The 20,678-nt window shown below is 59.4% G+C and overlaps 2 protein-coding genes across 2 annotated transcripts in view; one reads left to right on the top strand and one right to left on the bottom strand.

Annotated features, from left to right (window-relative positions):
• GRTP1 (growth hormone regulated TBC protein 1) overlaps positions 1-8,306 on the top strand; it is a 29,529-nt gene extending 21,223 nt beyond the window's left edge. Inside the window, exons 9-12 of the mRNA XM_040267284.1 lie at positions 10-106; positions 4,532-4,707; positions 4,776-4,961; positions 8,025-8,306. Coding sequence (XP_040123218.1) covers positions 10-106; positions 4,532-4,707; positions 4,776-4,961; positions 8,025-8,114 — 549 coding nt within the window. The 3' untranslated portion in view covers positions 8,115-8,306. The remainder of the gene's footprint in view (positions 1-9; positions 107-4,531; positions 4,708-4,775; positions 4,962-8,024) is intronic.
• A 780-nt stretch (positions 8,307-9,086) lies between these two features.
• On the bottom strand, positions 9,087-19,998 carry LAMP1 (lysosomal associated membrane protein 1). The gene is made up of 9 exons (XM_040267283.1): positions 19,980-19,998; positions 15,869-16,221; positions 13,938-14,154; positions 13,668-13,826; positions 11,492-11,667; positions 10,879-11,004; positions 10,363-10,429; positions 10,114-10,284; positions 9,087-9,934 (listed from the first exon to the last, which is right to left on the bottom strand). The coding sequence occupies exons 1-9, from the start codon at positions 19,996-19,998 to the stop codon at positions 9,795-9,797; spliced, it is 1,428 nt and encodes a 475-aa protein (XP_040123217.1). The 3' UTR covers positions 9,087-9,794.
• Positions 19,999-20,678: the final 680 nt, after the last annotated feature.

Here is a 20,678-nt window from a genome sequence, read left to right as displayed (position 1 = left end):
TGATTGCAGGGGCTGAACTTCGTCGCGGGGTGTCTGATCCTGGTGACTGAGAGTGAGGAGGAAGCCTTCTGGCTGTTGGACGCCCTGGTGGGCAGAATACTCCCAGGTGCGCAGAGTCCTGCGGTAAGAGTGACTTGATCTCTGGGGTTGCCGTAACGATGCTGCTGACAAGTCCGAGCGTGACGAAGCATAAGGCGTCATTTGAGAGCTGAGGTTGACAGTCTTCCTGCAGTTGAGTCGAGCTGAGACGCTCCCAAGATGTGGGGGCCCAGCGGAGCGGCGACTTCTCCCCCGCCACCCCCACCCCGCGGGCAGCGCTGTGTCTCAGCCTGGACGCCACTGAGCCGTTTGCTCAGTTGTGTCAGAGACCAGATTCCGATGGAGGTTCCCACCGGGACCCCTTCCAGGTGACGCTTGGGAATTTGGGGAACTTCAGGGAACAAAGCCTAAAAGCCTGGCAGCGACAGCAAGTGAGAGAAACAGGTGGGGGCTGGGAAGGGCTGGCCGCGAGAAACGGAGAAGCGAGGCTCCAGGTGCCCCCCAACCCAGTGGTTCCTCACAGAGACTTAAAGTCAGAACGTGTCGTTTCCAGTAGTCATTAGATTCGGTCAGTACAGCGAAATGGGTCTTGCTTCAAAAACAAAAGGAAACCTCCAGATGAGCGGGCAGGGCTGGGGGGAGGGGCCGCCGTCTCATTCTGCTGGGGGTGGGCAGGGCTGTGTGAGTCCTCGGGCCCCTGGGTGCACAAGCTAGGTCACTTCCGCACATGCTCATCCTGTGTTTAGCTGCTTCTGTCTTTGTTACACCAAAGTTGCACAGATACATCCTCCTCCCAGAAGTTCCGAGACTGCAGCGGGGACGGAGGGCGAGCCGTGGCTGCTCTCCTCAAGGGTCCCCGTCCCTCGCATGCTCGCTGCCTGTGCTCAGCGGGGTGTGTGTGCGTTTCCAGCTTCTTGCTCTGCGTTTGCGTGCACACAGGTGTGCAAGCACATACACGGAGTGGAAGTTAGTGGCAAGGAATGACACGATAGAAAGCTGAGCTGAGACAGAAGCTGGTTCTTTGGGAAAACTGTTGAAATACACAGGCGTCTGACAAGACTGATAAAGAAACGAGGGGGGGAGGAATCTAGAAGTGGGAAGGGCGCGGGATGGGAGCCGCTGCAGGGACTCCTGAGAGCCGCAAGAGAGCTTGAGTACGGCGAGGAGACGGAGGGACGGTGGGGGCATACAGGCCAGCAGAGCTGGAACAGGACCCCTGAGAGGCCAGATGCAGAGAAAAGCGTCTCAGGAAAGCTCGAACGGACAGGTAATTCCCAGTTTCTAAAAAACAGAGACAGATGAGCTGTGAAGCTGGTGTAGCCTTCCTGTGGTGCAGACTGATCTCAGGAAGAACACGAACCCAGAGCTCATTGGAATAATCCTGACGTCAGCACCCGGAGCTGAGCAATGCTTATAGAGTAGCATTTCTTTAAATGCATGGCTCAACATGTGGGTGGATTAATCCATAGATTAAGGAATCAGGTGGAAGGGTCACTGGCAGGGCCAAGCCGGGAGGGCTGGAGAGAGGAGTGGTGCTGTTGTCCAGCCCCCCAGTCCTGCCTGACTCTGTGACCCCGGGGGCTGGAGCCCACCAGGCTCCTCTGCACTCCAGGCGAGAGTGCTGGAGTGGGTCGCTGTGCCCCTCTCCAGGGGATCTTCCCGACCCAGGGATCAAACCAGGGCGTCCTGCACTGCGGGCGGGTTCTTTGCCACTGGGCGCCGGGGAAGTCTGGAGGGGAGGGTGCTGGAGCTGCGTTAGGTGCGGTGACAGGCGCTAGGTTAGCGAGGGATAATCAGGCCCGTCCATCTGTTGTGCTCGGTACGTGAGTTGTATCGAGGAAATGACTGTTAAAGCATCATTCTGTGACAGTTGATTGTCTATAGGGAAGAAAACAAAACTAGACCCTTAATTCAATTCCAGGTAGATTCTAGACGTATGAAAAAGCAAACCTTTGAAACTCGAAACGAGTCAGAGAACAGTATGATTCCAGAGTAGGAAAAAAATCCTTGAACAAAATTCAGGAAGCATGAAAGACACGATTGATCATTTTAATTATGTTAAAATTAAAAACTGATTTTGACACAAGACGTAGTCTGCAGAGTAAAAAGGGATCCAGAGAATTAATGTGTAAAGAATTCCTAAAAGTCTAGGTGGATACAGGTCGACAGAAAAGGTGAAGAAGAGGCCTGACAGGCAGTTTACAAAATAGGAGACCTGCGTGGTCCCGAGTTGGGGCGAGGCGAGCGCTGAACGAAGCTGGGCGTCAGCGGCGTGGGTGCGGCCACCGGAGGCCGCCCCCCAGGGCCCATGACACCCCGATTCAGAGCCGTCGAGTCGAAGCAGAGGCGGGGAGAGTGCAACGCTAACGAGGTGGAGATGGCGGGGTCCCGGGCTGCCGTGCCGGCCCCCCAGGCTCTGCCACCCCCGGCGTGGCATCAGTGTCGGAGTTTCATCTGTTGCTTGTCAGCCGCTCAGACAAGCCCCTGCAGGCCCTCACGCTTCCCTCTCGTCCCCAGTTGGCAGAAGCCTAGCCTCTCACGCACAGCCACGCTGTTTCTCTGAAACTGGGCTCGCCCGGCAGTGGGTGAGGAGCCCAGAGACAGGCCAGGCTGGGGGCGGGAGGAAGGATCCTCACGGGAGTGCGGGGGTCTCTCCCGGGCCAGTGACCCCCCACCCCCGCAGCAAACAGTCATGTTAACCTAAGCGTCCGAGCGCCGTCCTGCTGGGGCTGGGGGCGGGAGGATCAGCATGGACCTGGGCCCAGGCCCGCAGCCCAAGGGCAGCAGGGGTCAGCATCGCCGGCCCTTGACTTCCCTGCGACCTGCTGGTCGAGCGCTCCAGGGGGTTGGAGTTCTGGAACGGCTCAAGACGGTGCTGCGGGCTCGTCCTTACCTTAGAAACAGAGCTGGTAGTCTGCACTGACGGGTCGTCTCTGCTGGGGGGCAGTCGTCACCCCGGCCTGGCTGTAGCTGTGTGTGTTGACCTTTTGTTCGCTTAAAATCTGTACCTGGGTTTCCCGGGTGGCTCAGTGGTAAAGAATATACTTGCCAGTGCAGGAGACCAGGAGACACGAGTTCAATCCCTGGATCAAGAAGGTCCCCTGGAGAAGGAAGTGGCAGCTCACTCCAGTGTTCTTGCCCAGAGAATCCCATGGACAGAGGAGCCTGGTGGGCTGCAGTCCATGGGGCCGCACAGAGTCGGACACGACTCTGCGACTGAAAACCACAAAACCTCTAGCGACGGAGACCTTTCTGCAAAGGCCTAGATCACAGGATGGCCCAGACCTAAAATGGCTCGTCTTACATCAGAAGAGTTATGCCTGAGCCTCTTCCTCCAGGGACCCGTCTGTCCTCCGACTCCTGAGCCTGCGCCCCCCACCACGTCAGGGCCTGGGGCGGCGTCTGGGATGTCACACCGGGAGGAGTCCGTCCCTTAACAAACAAAAGCGTCCGTGTCCCGAAGAGCTGGTCCCACCTGTTTGTCCTGCGACACGGGAAGAAGGTGGCTCCCCCACCGCGGCTGGACAGCGAGGCCCAGGGCAGGCGGCGGGGCTTGTCCTGGGGCCCTGCAGCCGCGCTCATCCCCCCGACCTCGGGCTGACACCTCCAGGCTGTGTGCAAAGGGGGGCCCTGGGAGAGGCCTGAGAAGTTTCTCAGCCTCTGTGCACAGACGGGACCCCGCAGGTGGGGCTGGCCATCGGGGTTTGTCCATGTTCACGGCAGGAAGAGTTTCAGTGACCCTCCAGCGACCGGCTCGAGCTTTGGGGGGTGACCTTGACTCTTACGGGAGCTGCCGTAAGCCTCTGTAGCCAAAGTGAGAACGTGCTGAGCTCGCGCTCTGCAAATCCGCTCGTCTGCCCCGCTGAGCCACTCTGAGCCGCCCCCCTTCCCGCCTCCGGGGCCAGACTGGGCACCCCTGGTCAGGGGCAGAGGGGACGGCGGGCTGGACTTGCGGCCAGGCGGGGAGGGGCTGTGGGGGCAGGGGGCATGGCGGGGAGGGGCGCCCCAGGCCGCAGGTGTTAATGACCCAGCAGCTTCTCCAGCCTTGGGCTCAGTTCAGCGCGTGCACGGCCTGAAAACCGGTGATGTGACTGTCGTGTCAGCGCTCGTAATGATTCTGTTTTAACGAAAATACTTAGCGAGAATGTCTTTCCCTTTGCCGCGGTGGATGGCAAACTTTATCACACAGATTGCTTACTGAGCTTTCATAGCAAAGTTCCAGCATCAGGTCAAATACACCGTTAGGGTGATCCTCCACAACAGGCTGCAAAGTTCCTCGGCAAGAGCGCGTCCATTTCAAGAGGCAGAAGGGCGGCGGGCGTGACGGGTACCAGCAGGGGCCTCACTGTCCACTCGCTGGCCCGGCTCCCACTCTGGCTGGGCGGTCCTCTGGAAAGGGTCCCGGGGGTCCCACCACTGCCTGGCTCGGGAGGCACGCAGGTTGCAGCTGTCCAGCTGTGAGACCCTCATCCCTGCCCCCTCGCCCCCACAGCAGATTACTACAGCCCCTCGATGCTGGGCCTGAAGACGGACCAGGAGGTGCTTGGGGAGCTGGTGCGGACGAAGCTGCCGGCGGTGGCAGCGCTGATGGACGGCCACGGCGTGCTGTGGACCCTGGTCGCGTCCCGCTGGTTCATCTGCCTGTTCGTGGACGTCCTGCCCGTGGAGGTGAGGGCGCCTAGCTGGGCCCGGGGCCAGCGGCACGGCTGTGCACTGACCCGCCGCTCCCTCCGCAGACGGTGCTGCGTGTCTGGGACTGCCTGTTCAGCGAGGGGTCCAAAATCATCTTCCGGGTGGCGCTGACCCTCCTCAAGCATCACCAGGCCTCCATCCTGGAGGCCACCAGCGCCCCCGACCTCTGTGAGAAGCTCAAGGAGATCACCAGGGGCCGCTTTGTCACTGAGTGCCACGGCTTCATGCAGGTGGGTGCCAGCCATGCTGGGCCCCCGGGAGACCGGTGTGCTCACCCCGTGCCCCCCATGCCGTCGGCTGTCGGCGGGGGTGCCACCTGGGACCCCACCTGAGCCCGTCAGGCCTGCTCCTTGGCTTCTCCTGGGCCTCCCTGACGTCCCCATCGACGCCGGGCCCACCCTCCTCAGCCCTCCCCGTTGCCTCCTCTCCCGCCCTGGGGGCGTCACACCTGTCTGTTCCCCGCCGCTGGGTTCCAGGCCTGGTGCAGGCTGTGTAGACAGCCCACCTGAGTTGATGGCCCGGGTGCTGTGTCCCACAGGCCCTTGGGGCAGGGCGGGCCGGGTTTAGGGGGCTGGAGGGGGCCACTGACCCCAACGCCTGGCCTGGCCCGTCGCGCCCTCAGCCGCCCTGTGCGACGCTGGTGGCGTGCCTGCCGCCCCCAGGCTGGCAGCCTCCGAGCCTCCTGCACCTGGTTTCCTCAGAACCAGCCCCTCGGCCCAGGGATTCAGGGGGCCTTACTGCTCGTGTGGCTGCAGCCCTGGGCCAGGCATGGTTGCCTCTGAGAAGGGAGCCTGCCGTCCCCACGGGAGCCCAGCCCGGCCCACGCCGCCCACAGCCCCACGGCCCAGCCTCTGCTGGACTGCAGTGCAGACACTCAGACCGTGTGGCTTTGGGGTCTGGCTCCTGGGCTCAGCACGTCGCTTCCGAGGAGGAGCGGGGGGGGGGGGGGCTCCTGGGTGCCGCGGATGCCCAGTGAGGGCAGGCGGCCTGCCTGCCTGTCCCTGACGGCTGCGTGTCCACGGTGGGGCGGCTGGTGGTCTGGCCCGGATGTGCTCTGGGCCCTGTGAGCTGAGTGGATGCAAGAGGATCGCAGAGGGTGAGGCGGGGGGAGCGTCTCCCCACACGGCAGAAAAAGTGCTGCGTAAAGAAATGTGTCCTTGCGCGCGGCAGGTGTGGCCGCCCGCTGCACGCCGATGGGGAGCGACCCTGGGCTTGCTTCCTCGGGGTCTCTACAAACTTGCGTCTGTGTTTTGCAACACTGCAGCCTATGCATCGGAGCGCTCCCAAGTCCTGTCCCGGAACATGTAGAATCTCCTAGATCCTCGTGGAAGCTAGGAGCACCGTAATGGGAGGAGGTCAGCTGAGCCCTCAAAGAGTCTGTTCTCCGGCCCCCGAGTCGCCCGGGGCTGGCTCCCAGGGTCCCCCTCGGCCCCCAGGCACCTTCCCTCCTTGTTGTCAGGCAGTTTCTCTCTTACTGGAAACAAGTCTGAGTCCCTTCCTGCTTCCGCTTCTCAAGTCTAGTCTCTCTTAGGCCCCAAGTAGGTTTCAGAGCTGCTAGGAGAGTCAGCAGTTACAGGGTCAGAACTCAGCACAGGTGAGGAAAGCAAAAATAGCAAATGGGCCACATGGGGCCTGAAAGCTTCTGTGCAGCAGAGGGAGCAGTGGTGGATGACAAGATGACCCCCCCGTAACCCCCCCCCCGAACTGAAGAGCGTGTGTGCAGGCCACGTCCAGACACACGGAGACCTCGGCTGGACAGAGCTGAGGAGTTCCGTCTAAAAACGGGCAGAGGACCTGAGGAGACAGTTGTCCAAAGACACACAGCTAGCCAGTAGGTACACGAAAGGGTGCTCCCCTTCCCTCATCACCGGGGAAACGCAGGTCAAAACCATGACACCTCACTCGTGTCAGAACGGCTGTCACCCAGAAGACCACAGACAGCGACTGTGAGTGAGCGTGTGAACAGGGAATCCTGGTGCTCCGTTGGGAGGCGTGTAAAACGGTGCAGCCACTGTGGAAGAGTGTGGAGGCTCCTCAAGCTGAACAGAGAGCTGCTGTCTGACGCAGCCGACCCACTGCTGTATTCCCAAAAGGAAGGGGAAGCAGGGGCCCCGGGAGGGCTGCCCGTGCACACTCCCCGCAGTCTCAGCAGCCGCAGCGTGGACACAGCCTGCAAGGCCACGTGAGTGCGTGGGGACCAGTGTGGCCCACCCACAGGATGGGCTTTCACTCGGCCTTAAAAGGGAGGGAGAGCCTGACGCCCGCTCCACCCTGGAGGAACCTGGAGACATCATGTTCAGTGATTGTCACGAGAGGACAAAAACCGACTCCACTAACGCAAGGCCCCTCGAGGAATCAGGTTTATAGAGATGGAAGGGGTGCTGGGGGCGCAGGGGCTGGGAGAGGAGCAGCTGGAAGGTGACCCCGAGGGCACAGAGCTGACCCTTGGCCCACACCTTGAGTGGCTCAGGCATAAATGGTGTGTAGCACACGCGCACAAAACCAGTAAAGGAGTGGAAACGGGACGTTACCCAATTTTAATTCCAGTGGCTCAGGGCCTCTGACTTCAGAATCAGATGTTTCCTTCACGGACTGGATTCAGCATTTTAAAAGTGACCCGAGTGTAAGCAGGCAGGAGCCCGTGTCCCAGACGTCCTGTCTCAGGCACTTTCCTGAGCTTTGCAGCGGCTGAAACCCAAGACGTGGCCCAGCCTGAGGCCTGCCATTCAGAGCTGGGCCAGCTGCACGCACACCTCGGGACCCCCCTCCATGGTCCTCAGAGCACTTTGTGAAGTCCCTGGGGGCGCTTAGGGGGCACCAGCGGCCTGTTCTTGCTCAACCCTGCAGTAAGCTCTCCTCTGCTCCCCTCGTCCTCGTCCTCCAGGGGGTGGGATGGGCTCCCCTCACACTCGTCCTCCGGGAAAGGGTGGAGGGCTCCCCTTGCCCTCATCCTCCTGGGGGTGAAGGGCTCCCCTCACCCTCGACCTCATCCTGGAGGACAGAAGGGCTGCTCTTGCCCTCATCCTCATCCTAGAGGACGGAAGGGCTGCTCTTGCCCTCATCCTCCGGGGAGTGGGATGGGCTCCCCTCGTCCTCGTCCTCCGGGCAGAGGGGGAGGGCTCTCCTCGCCCTGCACAGGCGTCCGTTCTGAGGCTGGAGCTCTGTCACTAGCTTCGATCAGTTTTGTCGCATCTGAAGGACACAAGTGACCTTCCTCTGCTCACTGACCGCTGGCCTCAGCCCGGCCAGCACCAGGAGCTGGGAAGGTCTAAATGAACCCGTTTCTGTTGCAGAGAGTCTTCTCGGAGCCCGGGAGCCTGTCCAGGGCCAGCATCGCCCGGCTGCGGGAGCGCTGCAGGGCGCAGCTGCTGGCGCAGGGCTGAGGCCTTGAGCCGGCCTCCGGCTGGTGCGGTCACTGCCAAGCAAGCAGCTGTCCTGCGCTCTTCCCTGCGAGCTGTCGTGCTCTTTCTAAATATATATTTTTACCTGGGACGCTGACGTGTATAAAACGTTGACGTGTGTTTGTGTTCATTACACCAGCTCTTGTGAGCCTGCAATCTAATGTTTACAAATGACTTTTTGAAATTGTTACACAAGCGACGTGTAAACCAGGTGTAAGATTGAGGGGCTGCAAGTCAGGTCTGGGCTGTCATCCCTGACCCCCGGGGGAGAAGGTACCCCAACGAGACCGCTCCCTTTAGGGCTGAAGGCCCCAACCCCGTCTCCCTACCTCTGGAGATGCCGCCTCTGGTGAGAAGCCCCCACCCAGGCAGGCTGTGCCCTGCACAGGACGTGGGGACAGGGGACACAGGCAGGGGTGGGGGAACAAGGGCATTTCCTGGGAGACCAGCTGACAGGCTCACCTTCCTGGGAGCCAACCAGTGGCACCTCAAGGGGCACGTCCCCCGGCAGGGGCTCCAAACCCCACTATCCTGTGGAGGCTGACCCTGCAGACAGGAGCTACTGGGCTCTGCTCAGCTCAACCCGGTGCTGCCCACCCCGGGGAGACAGGCGTGTTGGGAGCTCTGCTGCGGGGCAGCCGGGCCCGGCCCTGCCCTGCCCATTAAGGGGCCACTGCCCGGGGCCACCCACACACAGGCTGCCCTCAGCCTCGCCCCTGAGGCCAGCCTCTGCCTACTCGGGCCTGAGCAGCCCTCCTTCGTCACCAATTCGTAGGACGGGGTAAGGAACCATCTTCCACAGAGACCTGTCCCCAGAAAGTGGGCTCCCCTGCTGTGTCTTAACCGGAGACTGCCTTTCTTTAGTCGCTGGTCTTGGGGCAGCCCCCCAAGCTGACCTGCTGACCCAGCTCACCTGCCACCTCTCACGGGAGCCAACAAAAGCAAGAGGAAACCCAGACAGACAAGACGTTTTATTAGCATCGTTACGGCATCGCGTCCCAGAGGAGACCCTTGGCACACAGCCCGCTGAGCTGCGAGTGACGGGCAGAGCTGAGCGACTACTGTACACGGCGTGGACAGAGGGTCACCCGAACCGCCAACAGAAAACGGAGAACCCCTTTACAGAGAAGTAAAAAGAAGATCCATGTTTCTAGTTTAAAAAGTGCCAGCTCTCAAGAGGCAGCGCGTGGGGCCCAGGACCCAGTGCCGGGCGCCCTGAGGCTTGGGGGCCGGGCCGGGCGCCGAGGTTGAACTGAGGAGCCAGGTCTGTGTCTCGCCCTCCACGCTCACCACGCGGCCGCTGCCTTCACCAAAGCCTTGGACCAGACCCTCCCTCTGTGAGGCTTACGTCTGAGGGAAAAGCCCCAATGCCAGGGTCTCAAGAAGCCAAACCAAAGTGGAGCCTGTGCCCATTTAGAAAAGCTCTTACCCCCCACCCCCTTAAAGTCCTACTTTGGTGAATATTAACGTTTAACCAGTTAGCAAAATAGTTAACCCAGTTAGCAAAATTAACACCATCATTTCCATAGTTACTCTCTTGTGCATAGTAAGTGTTGCCAGATGAACTTCACGTTGGATAAAGCAGACTTGAAAACCAGTTTGCAAGGAAGTGCCCCCGACAGTGAGCTAAGCCCAGGGAAGCGGCCGGGGCGGCGCCTGCAGCTAGATGGTCTGGTAGCCGGCGTGGCTCCTCTTCCGGCCAATCAGGTAGGCGAGGAGCACGATGAGGACCAGCCCCGCCAGGGCGCCGCCCACAGCGATCGGGATCAGCATGCTGTTCTCGTCCAGCTGGCACTCCTCCACTGCAGGACAGACGGACGGCCGGCTCGTCCCGCTGCGCCCACGGCTCTCGCCCGGAGGCCTCCCCAGCCCTGCTCGGAGGGTGGTGGGAGCACCGCGGCCGGGCTGGCCCCACGGAGTCGGGGCGCAGGCAGAGGACGCCGGGGGCCCTGCTCCTGACCGCCCCGCCCCGTCTACTCACCAGGCCCAAACTTGTCCCCGTCCACACGGAAGGCCTGCACCCACACTCGGAACATGTTGAGTGAGAAGGTGCTGGTGACCTGCAGGCGCTGCTCGGCGTTGCACTTGTACGAGTTCCCCGCGGTGGCCTGCAGCGCCCTCAGCGAGCTGTTGGTGGCCGTGAAGCTGCCCTCTGCAAAGGCAGAGGGGTGAGCGCCCCGGGGACCTGCAGGGCACGTGGGGTGGGGTGGGGTGGGGGTGGGGGTCTCACCTTTGGCGTCGGGCAGAGTCAGGTTTAGCTGGACTCCTTGAAGGAAAACCCTGCTGGAGCTCTCGTTCTAGAGAAGACGACAAGCACACGGTCCCCATCAGGCTGGGGGTCGCCCACTGGTGACGGTGACTGCCGGCGCCCCCAGCCACAGGAGGAGACCACACGGCGCTCGGGAGTGAGAAGGCAACCTGTCATCTCGGGAACAGAGCTCCAGTCGGCTCCTTACAGTCCCTGCCCAGAGCCAGAGCCTGCCAGGATAGGGGCTGAAGGAGCCGCGCTCCCCAAAAGCCAACCCTGAACTTTCCGGGAAAGCTTTAAGCGCAGCAGCCCACTGCAGAGTGAGGCACGCGCGTCCACCAGGGCTGAGTCTGTGCGTCCCCAGTCTCCTGCTGACTGGACTCGTCCCGGGCAGGACCCCGGCCCCCACAGCGCTCCCAGGTACAGGGAGGTTTCTGCTGATGGACGTGGGCTAGAGGGCCAGGGGTCCCACAGACTGGGGAGTGGGGGGGCCCTCACCATCACGAACTGGAGCACCAGGAGCAGGAGGTTCTCACTGTGCAGCGACAGAGTCGCCAGCGTGGTGGAGCACTTCCCCCCGAAGGTGGTCTTGTTGGGGTTCACGTTGAGCTCTCTGTTCACTGTCTGTAAGAAGAGCAAAAGGTCAGCTCCCCTCCTGCCAGGCCCCGGGCTGTGAGCAGACGGAGGCAGAGGTGGCCAGGAGGCAGTGGCTTCAAGGCCTGTTCACAGAACAAACCAGAAGGAAAGATACAAGTCCACACAGGGGAAGACCGCTGGATGCAGACGGTGGCTGATACTTCTGGCAGCCTTCCCCGGCTCTCATCCCTGCAGGAGGGGCAGGCCTCCGTCTCTCAACGCCACCCCAGACCCTTGGCCTCAGGGCGACTGTCATCTCCGAGGATGAGCCGAGACCCCTGAGTACCTGGTGGACACTTGGAGAGCCTGCCCCCTCTCAGGGCTGACACACCTGCCCTGAAGAGATGGCAGCTCCAGGCTCTGCAGCCTCAGGACAGCGGCCTGGGTGGACGGGGGTCCAGCCGAGCGCCGCAGGACACACCACCCACAACCCGCCCAGGACCCAGCACAGGGAGCAGGGCTCTGGCCGGCCCACCTGGTTGTCGACTGTCCTGTAGGTGACGTTCAGCTGCAGCCCCATGCTGGCCAGCAAGCAGGTCCCGTTGCTGCCAGAAACATTGTACCTGAACACCACAGGGCTCGCGGGAGCTGGGGTGGGCGCGGGCTGGGGTGGCGCGGTCGGAGTGGGCAGGTCCTGTTCACAGCGCGTCTCTGCGGGGACAGTGGGGTGAGTGTGCTCATGCTCCGGGGAGGGGGGCTCCGGAAATGCTGGGCGGGAGCGGGCTGCCCCTGGCCTGGCAGGCGCTTGGCTGCCCAAACCCTGCCTGCACTCCTAGCTCCTCCTGCTCCTGGAGCCCTCGGGCCTCAGCGGCCCCTTGCCCACAAGAATATCCTCTCCAGCAGAACAAACCTCCCATGAGGCCAGGAACAAAACCTCAGCTGTGTCCTATGCTGTTGGGACAGTGTCTCCAAGGCCATTTTAAACGGTGGCAGTTCACACACGCTGTCCGAGCGCCTGTGTGCCGCGCTGGACACGGCCCCAAGGCAGCAGCAGAACGGCAGGAGCGCCCAGGCCAGGTGGGGACAGTGGACACGCGCCGCAGGCTGGCACCGGCCCCGTGTGCCCCGGAGGCAGCAGGGGTAGCCCCGCGCGTCAGGCACGGAGCTGAGGCTCGTGCCCAGGTCACAACTGCCACAGGCCCGGGCGGGGCGGGCAGGGCAGGCCCATTCAGCGCAGGTGGGGCAGGCAGCAGGCCGCCCCTGGCGGACGAGGGGGCCACAGGTGGGCCCGGTGACCCCAGCGGGGAGAGAGGCCTGTGCAGCAGGCTGGCGGCGGGGCCTCACGCCCATGCCACACCTCCGTGGAGAGAGACCGCCACGTGGCCGCTGACAGAGGGGGTGGCCCCTGCATGGGGACCAGGCTATGTACAGAACCTGCAGCCTCTACCATGCTGCTCTGACCCTAAAACTGCTCTGAGACCAGTCCTCTGAAAACAAGGCAGCTGTCCACCTTACCAGCAACATCAGCCTCTGGGCCCGCATTCCGAGGCCTCAGAAGCAGGAGGCTGCCATCGAGTGAGGCGTGTCCAGGCCGGGCAGGTCAGGGGACCAGACGCCGCCGCCCGGCCTGGCCTCTCAGGTCCCTGCTGCTTCCCTCTGCTGAGGCCCACGCTCAGCTGCTAACTGCAAACCCAGGCTCCTAAGAGCACGTGACCCGCTGCCTCGGGTGCCCCCAAGCGCCTGGACCCCGGGTCGCACCCATGCCTCACGCGCTCGCTGCCCTAGGAGCAGCCAGGACCCTCCAGGCTGGCCTGACTGGGGCCACATGGCGGCCTCAGGACCTGCCCCTCAGCCCTGTGACTGGGCCTCTAACCACACGTTCCCCAGTCACATGGGGCTTCCCTCAGCCCCTGCCCTGCCACTAGCGTGCCCGTGGGGTCAGGGGCAGGCAGGCCGGCCTCCTCTGAGGAGGGCCAGGCGGTGGCTGCTATGGGTGGTGGCCGTGGGTGCCGGGGCCCTCCTGGCTCTGCTACGTGAGTGCGGGAGTGGAAGGGCAAGGGCCCGTGGCTACTCCCACAAAAGCTCAGTCACAGGCACGGAAGCCTTACTTTCACCTGTTGTGAAACATTCTTGGATTTTTTTTTAACATGAAATTTCTGATAAACAGCAACCTTCGTTTGTTGGCTGTGCAGAGCCCAGAAGGCCTCGCAGCCCTGGAAACAGGAGGGCCCAGGCCTGCTGCCAGCCACAAGGAGGGCCACAGGGTTGCCATGCAGCCCAGAACTCAGCCACTCTGAGCCGCCAGGCAAGGCTGGCACACGGAGCAGGGTGGGGGGATGCCACCCTCCCCCAGGCAGTGATGGGGACCTCTGAGCTGAGCAGCGGGATGTGGGGAGTCAGCAGTAGACAGCAGGCTGTGCGGTGCCCAGCATACTCTCTGCAGACCCCTGGGCCCCCAGGCCCCCCGAGAGGCCAGCACTCTCATCTCACAGGAGGAGGACGCGGTCTTCCTGAGTGGCACCCTGGGCCCGCCTGCCTGAGCGGGACTGTGGTGGGCGAGGCCTGTGTGTGGAGACTGCCGCCCGAGCCCATCCACGCCACGACAAAGGCAGAGGGTCCGCCTGCTTTGCCCTGGACCCTGCTTGAACCCACCCTCAGGGAGGAGGGCACCTTCCCCACAGTGGGGGCTGGGGCCCCGGCAGGGTCCTCACCCTCTCTGCTGAAGTTGCTGCTGGACAGGTAGGCCTGGATGGCAACGTCTCGGAGTGTGACCGTCACGCTGCCCATGTAGACCTGGGTCTCACTCACACACCGGTACGTCTTATTGATGTCGGCCTTGATGTCAGTCGCCGACTCCACAGTCTTGACTCCTATATTTTAAAAAATCACTTCTTAACCCCTTGAACTGCTCGCTTAAAAGCAGTTTAGATTTTCCCAACCCAGCTCTCTCCACCTCATCACCGGTCCACTCTGGGTCTTACCTGTGGAGCTCGAATTGGGGAAAGTGTCTGTGTCTGATAAGTTATACGCAAAGCGCATCAGCTGGACCTTGTAGCGTGTTGCGTTTCTGGTGAAAGTGAGGGTCAGCGTGTGGCCTCTTCCAAAAGAGATCACGAGCCTGGAGTCAGAAGCTTTCTCTTTGCCACAAGAGCTGCTGTTTGACACTTCCGCACCAGCCGGCAGGTCAAAGGACTTGTTCTGGAACCAACACGATGGTGGGTTACTCACTACAGGGTTCAGAAACCACTACAGCTCGGAACCCAGACCATCTCCACCTCAGAGGCCACCATCAATGCATCCATTTGTCATAAAAACAAAAGACAAGGTATTTTATGTCAAGTCACAGACCAAAAAGTAATTCAAGTGTAAGATAAGGATGACCTAGTTACTAACATTTGCTTCACTGATGTAACTTTACTTCACACAAGAACGAAAATAAAGCTATCATGTAAAATGAAATGATTCATGCTAGACTCCAGGATGAGCTGGTACTCTGAGACCTTCGTGACTGCTACAAAGCTTATTTAAACAACACGTCTCTCTAAACAAAGAGAAGGTGAAGTTTACTGCGGAACTGTTTGAGTGAACTATGATAAGCAAAACGGCAACTACAAAACCAGCACAGCCCATCTCCACGGGCTGAGCTGAGCAAGTGGCTCACGGGAAGCTGTCCTGCAGACAGACCGCGCCATGGCAAAGGCGCGTCTCGTGAAGTGGGAAGTCACAGCACTGCAGACAGATGGTCCCACTTGCGTAACACGATTAACATATGATGAAACAATACTCAAAAATTCCAACCCAAAAAACGCCAAGTAGAAATTAAAAGGTGCCCGGACGAATCTTTACGATGAGAGACATCTCCATGGACAAAGCCTGCAGAGCTCCCTTCTGTCTGACAAACATCATCTACATCAAGAGGAGTCCAGGCAGCTGGCGTATCCAGGGGCCTCCAAAGGACCCACTTGTCCTCCTGGCAGTCCTGGGCCCCCACTGCTCTCCAGGGGCCAGCAGACGGCATGCCATGGACATGGGGATGGGTAAGGAAAAACAGAGCTTCAATAAAGCACTGACAGCAAAATCTGAAAGAAGGACGTGTTTACAAGAGCAAACGTAAATGGAAGCAGTGCAAAGCCCACAAACAGGCAATTAACAATTAAGGGAGGAAGAACCAGCAGAGGGCTGGGGAGGGGGAGTGGCTCCCGCTCCGGTGTTCCTGTCTGGAGAACACCATGGACGGAGGAGCCTGGCGGGCTACAGTCCACGGGGTCGCAGAGAGTTGGACGCGACTAAGCACGGCACAAAAAACAGAGAAACGCTGCTCATTGGTCAGGGACCTTGGACAGCAGCAAGCAGTCCTCACTCTGCAGAAGCGCGGTGTTGTCTTAACAAAACCGCCAGGGACGTCCTAGTCAAACCAGCACGTGTGATTCCTGCAGCGTCAACAGTTCATCTAAAGCAAAAGCAACAGATCCAAAAAGGCCATATTCACAGAGCTGCACACCAGGCGTAAACAGAGCATGAGAGCTCAGCTACAGGTGATGGGCGAGCGAGTCAGTGTGGCTAACATGGCGAAGCCCTGCGTTGTGACGGCAGAATACGACTGTGAGGGAGACTGGGAAGGGCTCAAAGTGAGACTGCGCAAGCAGAGCTCACGCCGGCCTCTGTGACTGCAGCCCCAGCGTGCACAGGCCACCCAGGCACCGAGGGACACCGCAGTGCGTGACACGGTACACACACCTGTCGAGGAGTTAAGCAGAGCTCACGCCGGCCTGTGTGACTGCAGCCCCAGCGTGCACAGGCCACCCAGGCACCGAGGGACACCGCAGTGTGTGACACGGTACACACACGTGTCAAGGAGTTAAGCAGGCCCATTGCGTGCACACAGCCGGTGCGGAGGCCCGGGCTCTCCTACCTGGGGCCCACTCCTGGTGTCGTAGCTGGTCAGGAAGGTAGCAGAGAAGTCGGCCATGATGCAGGCGGTCCCGTTGCCATCCTTCACCACAAACACTGACGATGCGCCGTGCACGAGGCCTGCTGACTCCCAAACAGAGAAACCCCCATTGACTTTTTGAAAGTGTCCGTGGCTTACAGTTGCAGCAGCATGGCTGTTACTGGGAAAGCTGCTTAACTGCGACAAAGACCGAGACGTGCTGGGCCCACAGGGCTCTGTCCCCCCGCCCCACTGTGACACTGTCCTCTCGAAAGCCGCCCCCTCTGTGTGCCAAGCTGGGGTCAGCCCAGGCCCAGGCGGCCTCACGCTGGTTCCTCAGAGGACCTCTGGGAGGTGGGGCAGGGTGCTGGAGGAAGGACTTGAACCTTGGAACGAAACGCTGACATTCTACACAAATGGTAGACCCACGTTGCAGCTCAAGAGCTGCCTGACCTACCTGCTGAGAGAGCAGGAAAAGCCAGACCCTAGATCAGAGCTCTTCACCCACTTCCAGAAGGGCCTCAAAACACACTAAGTCCACTGGCTCTGGACTTGGCTGTGCGGCCTCCGGACCCCACACCGCCTCTGCAGGTGCTGCCAAGCGCCCGAGGGAAGGGCAGCAAGAGCTGTCTCGGGGCCTCCAGCCTGGGCATGAGCACGGCTGAGCCCGGGCGACGGGCCACAGCCCGAGCAGGCAGCTTAGCAACAAGTGCATCCGATCGGGCACAAAGGTAGGTTTACAGCCGTGCACTTCAGCACCTGGTGCCCTCACAGAGGGGCAGGATAGATGTCCTGACCCTTCTAAACCCAAGCAGCTTTCAGCCAGCACAGGTGTGGCCATGTGCCAAGACACACAGCTCCGTGCTTCTGCAGCACAGGCCCCTGCCCACCCTTCGCCAGGACGGGACACGCCTGCCTCCGACCGCGCTAAGGGTGGAGGCGACCCAGGCGCACTCCGCGGGCAGCAGCTGGCTCCCCACACGTGGCCCCTGCGGCTCCAGTGAACCCCGTTCACTCCTCCTCGCGACTGGCACCAGACAAAATCCTCAGAGAAACTATTACTTAGGCCTAAAGCGGGGAGAACAGACAGAATCCCCACACTCCACCTGTAAGCCTCGGGTAGAAGAAACATCAGGCTGGAACCACAGAGAAAAGCTGCTATACAAGGACGAAGCCAACTAGGGCATCAAGGACATTCCTGTCTGTGTCGATTCACAGATTTTTAAGCGACTCCTCAGAACACTCAAGTAAGATGACACTAAAATCATTTCCAACAAACGAATACTGCTTTTTCACAAGGAGAGAAAACCCACGATTCGCTTCTGACACAGTGAAGGTTTTAAAGACGCCTCCGAGAGCGACAGGGGAAACGCACAAGAGCCGCTGAGACGCCAGCCAGGCAAACGCAGGTCCAGCAGCAGAAGCAAAGCCCGGGCACCAAAGGCGGGCAGACCCTGGACACCGAACAGCGCCCAGCGCCCACGGACGCCCCAGGCCTGGGCGGCCCGGCCTGGCTGCGGAGCCACGGGTCACCACGCGCTCCACGGGCTCAGCAGGTCAGGCCGCTGCCTCCCTCATCAGCTCCTACCAAGCCGCTCTCCTGTAAGAGTTCCTTAAATCACCCAACGCTTCCTACTGATTCAAAACCCTTCACTAGAAAACACTTCACATTAGATAACTTTTCAATCATATAATTCCCTCATTTAGTAAACATGCTGAGGACCTGAGCTTTCAAAGAACAACAAAGAAATATTACTAAAACTTCAAACAGCCTTCAGCAGCGCTAGAGACCCACATGTATTCTGAAGAGGGCCAGAAAATTTTCAGTGAAAACAAGAAACCACAAGCCAATTTTGGTCAAGGGAAAAATGTCTGCAACAGCTTCATAACATAAAATTATAAGAGAATGCGTGTATGCGAACGATCAGAAGTTTCTTTTTAACTCTATGAAAATACCACTTTCTCAAGTCAGAATGTTTCAGTAACTTGAGGAGTGTCCCTCCTGAAGGTCAGAACCTGCACCACGAGCAGCCCTTCACTCAGGACTCGCCACCATCCTCTCTCCAGGGTCCTGTGAGGAGTAAGCACCTTATTCCTTCAGATAACTCCCATCTGGAGACATTCCAGTCTCTAAAACAAGCTGTGGGAACACGCCTGCCTGAGGTGAGAGCTCAGTCTTGAAGAGAGTCCTCTGCCACTCCTGGCCCGATGAGCTGGGCTCGGAGGAACCACCAAACCCTCAGTTTAGGCACCTGTAAAGTGAAAATGAGCCGACGCAAGAGCCGTCAGAGCATCAAGTTAGCTGGAGCAAGCGCAGCGCTGAGAACAGGGCCGGGGCCTTCAGAGCGCGCTGCTACTACCGACGTGCTCAGCACCACAAGGCTTCACCTGCCCAGCTCATCACCGAACCCGCGCCACCTGACGCAGACCGTCAGGCCAGCGTTGCATTTAACAAGCACCTGAGCTGGGCTTTGCAGGGAACTGAGCTACTGGGACCATTTTAACAGGTAGACACCATGAGGACTCCCTTTCACAGATGGGGAGCTGACCACCGTGCCCAGGTCCTCACACTGGCACGACAGTGCAGAGCCAACCTGGGACTGGGCCTGCTGACTCAGACACGTGCTGCCAAGCTCACCACACCTGAACACTCTCTCTCCAACACTCAGTGAGCAATGATGATGTTCCAGATTACGACATACTCACTTGAGATGTGAAAGAGATTGCCACCTGGAGGAACAAGTCAATAAATTCTTCATTAACTTTTTAAAGAAATCACTTTCTAATCTAAGATCAATTCTTTTAAACCTAAGATCAAATCTTTTTATCATCAGTGATACATAATCATGTATGAAGACTTAAAAGAAGAAAAAGACAGACCGAGGAGCCATTCCTCACACAGAAGCACAGCCTCTAAGACGACTGTGTACATTTCCAAACAGCTGACATGCATGTTCTGCTAGGGGGCACTGCTGTCAAACTGGACGACTCTTCATGTAGGTCGTGAGCACTTAATGTGTGAAGCCAAGACAGGCTGTAGGATAAGGAAGATACAGGCATGAAAAAATCACAACACAGCTGAACAGACGCTTCAGAAGTAGTTTAGGTCATCCACGCATGGAGTCAAGGCTTCCGGATGCACAAGCAAAGGACTACCACAGCCTGGCATGGATCTAACAATATGAATTCGAAATTATGGACCGAAAACACTTTAACTTCAAACCTAGTGAAGAATTCGATCCCCAACCTGGGTAACTGACAAACTCCCACAATCGAGAGTAACAGTATCAGTTTAAAAAAATTTTCCCCCCTATTTTGTAAGCAACAGTTCATCATTTTGAAAGAGGAAGGTCATCCTGGTGACATCAACGGTCAAGAGTCCCATTACATAATGATCTATGTATCAAAAAGTTTCAGTTCACACTTGCCTAGCTTTCTACAAAGTTTTCAAACGGAACTTAAATTTCTAGTTATTAAGGCAGGATGACTTTGTAATTTAGAACTCAGAAACATCTTTAGAAAAATGCTTTTTGGTGAAGTTGTGTATTAAACATTACTTTAAACAGATCCAAATCCAAGCTCTTAACAAACCTTTTTTAAAAAATGGATTTTTAATCAAACATAAAACTTAAAAGACATGACAAAACAGCTATCAAAGAAGTAATTATACGCACGATACTCCAAGCCACCCATGTAGGGGAGTTACGGACTTTTCTCATCAGGTTAGTTTGTAAAACATGAAACAATAATAAACTCGTAACGCAGGCAAGCTTTTCTAAGAAAGAAACGCCAGCCGTCCTGACACGACAGGACTCGTCCCAGCAGCTCCTCAGCTAACTCCGGACACCTGCCAGGGAGAGCAAGGCTCCAGGTTGCTGCTGGAATAAGGTCACCCCTTGCGGCTGGTCTTGCAGCTCAAAGAATGCACTTTACAGCAACAGGCAAAGCAAGAACCTGAAACCAAGATTCATTCTGTCACCAGCAACAGGATTTCAGAGCAGATGTCCGGAATTCCCAGGAGGAAGGGGTGGAAGGTGCCTCTGTGTCGGCTGAGCTCTAGGGCGCTCCGCTAGCACTTTTCAGGTCCTAGCACTTTCCTCTTCCCGCGCCATGCGGACCAGGAGAGAAAGTGCCACAGCGAGTGTTCTCAACAGCCCTAACGTCAAAGAAACCAGGCAGTGCTTCCCGTTCAAGTCAACACGGTCTCTCTCGTTAGGACGAAAACATGAGCGCAAAATCCCTCAGCGGAGAAAACACCCGCAGCCACGCACGGCTCCGGAGTCGCACACACGCCGCTCTTCCGACGCCGCCTCGCCAGAGACGAACACGTCCACTGTGACGCCCAGGCCCTTTGTCCACCGCGGGCTCCCCGAAGCTCCCCGGGGTGGCGAGGTCGTTACAACCTAACGAGAACGCCCAGCGAGCGAGCGGCGTCAGAACACAGGGCAGCGCTCCGTGCCGGCCCGCAGGGCCAAGGGTAAAGCCCGCAGGACGGGCTCCCGAGGCCGGGGTCGCCGGCCCGCCCTGTGCCCCGCGGGGACCGAGGCCCGCGCCGCCCTCGTCTCGGCTGCAGCCGCTCGCGGCTTCCGCGACCACCGGAGCCCCAAGGTGAGGGCTCGAACCGCAGCGCTGAGCAGCCCAGTCTCCGCCAACGGACCCCAGAAGCGGGGGCCCCCCGCAGCCGGCGCGCCCGGGACGGACGGCGCCCCCGAGCCCCCGCCCCCGGGCCCCCCACCGCCGCCCCTCCGCCGGCGGCCCCCGAGCCCGCGGCCCCCGCCCGGCCTCTCACCCA

The sequence above is a fragment of the Oryx dammah genome, unplaced genomic scaffold, assembly GCF_014754425.2.
Source record: "Oryx dammah isolate SB20612 unplaced genomic scaffold, SCBI_Odam_1.1 HiC_scaffold_24, whole genome shotgun sequence".
NCBI lineage: Eukaryota > Metazoa > Chordata > Mammalia > Artiodactyla > Bovidae > Oryx > Oryx dammah.
This window is presented reverse-complemented; position numbering and strand designations above follow the sequence as displayed.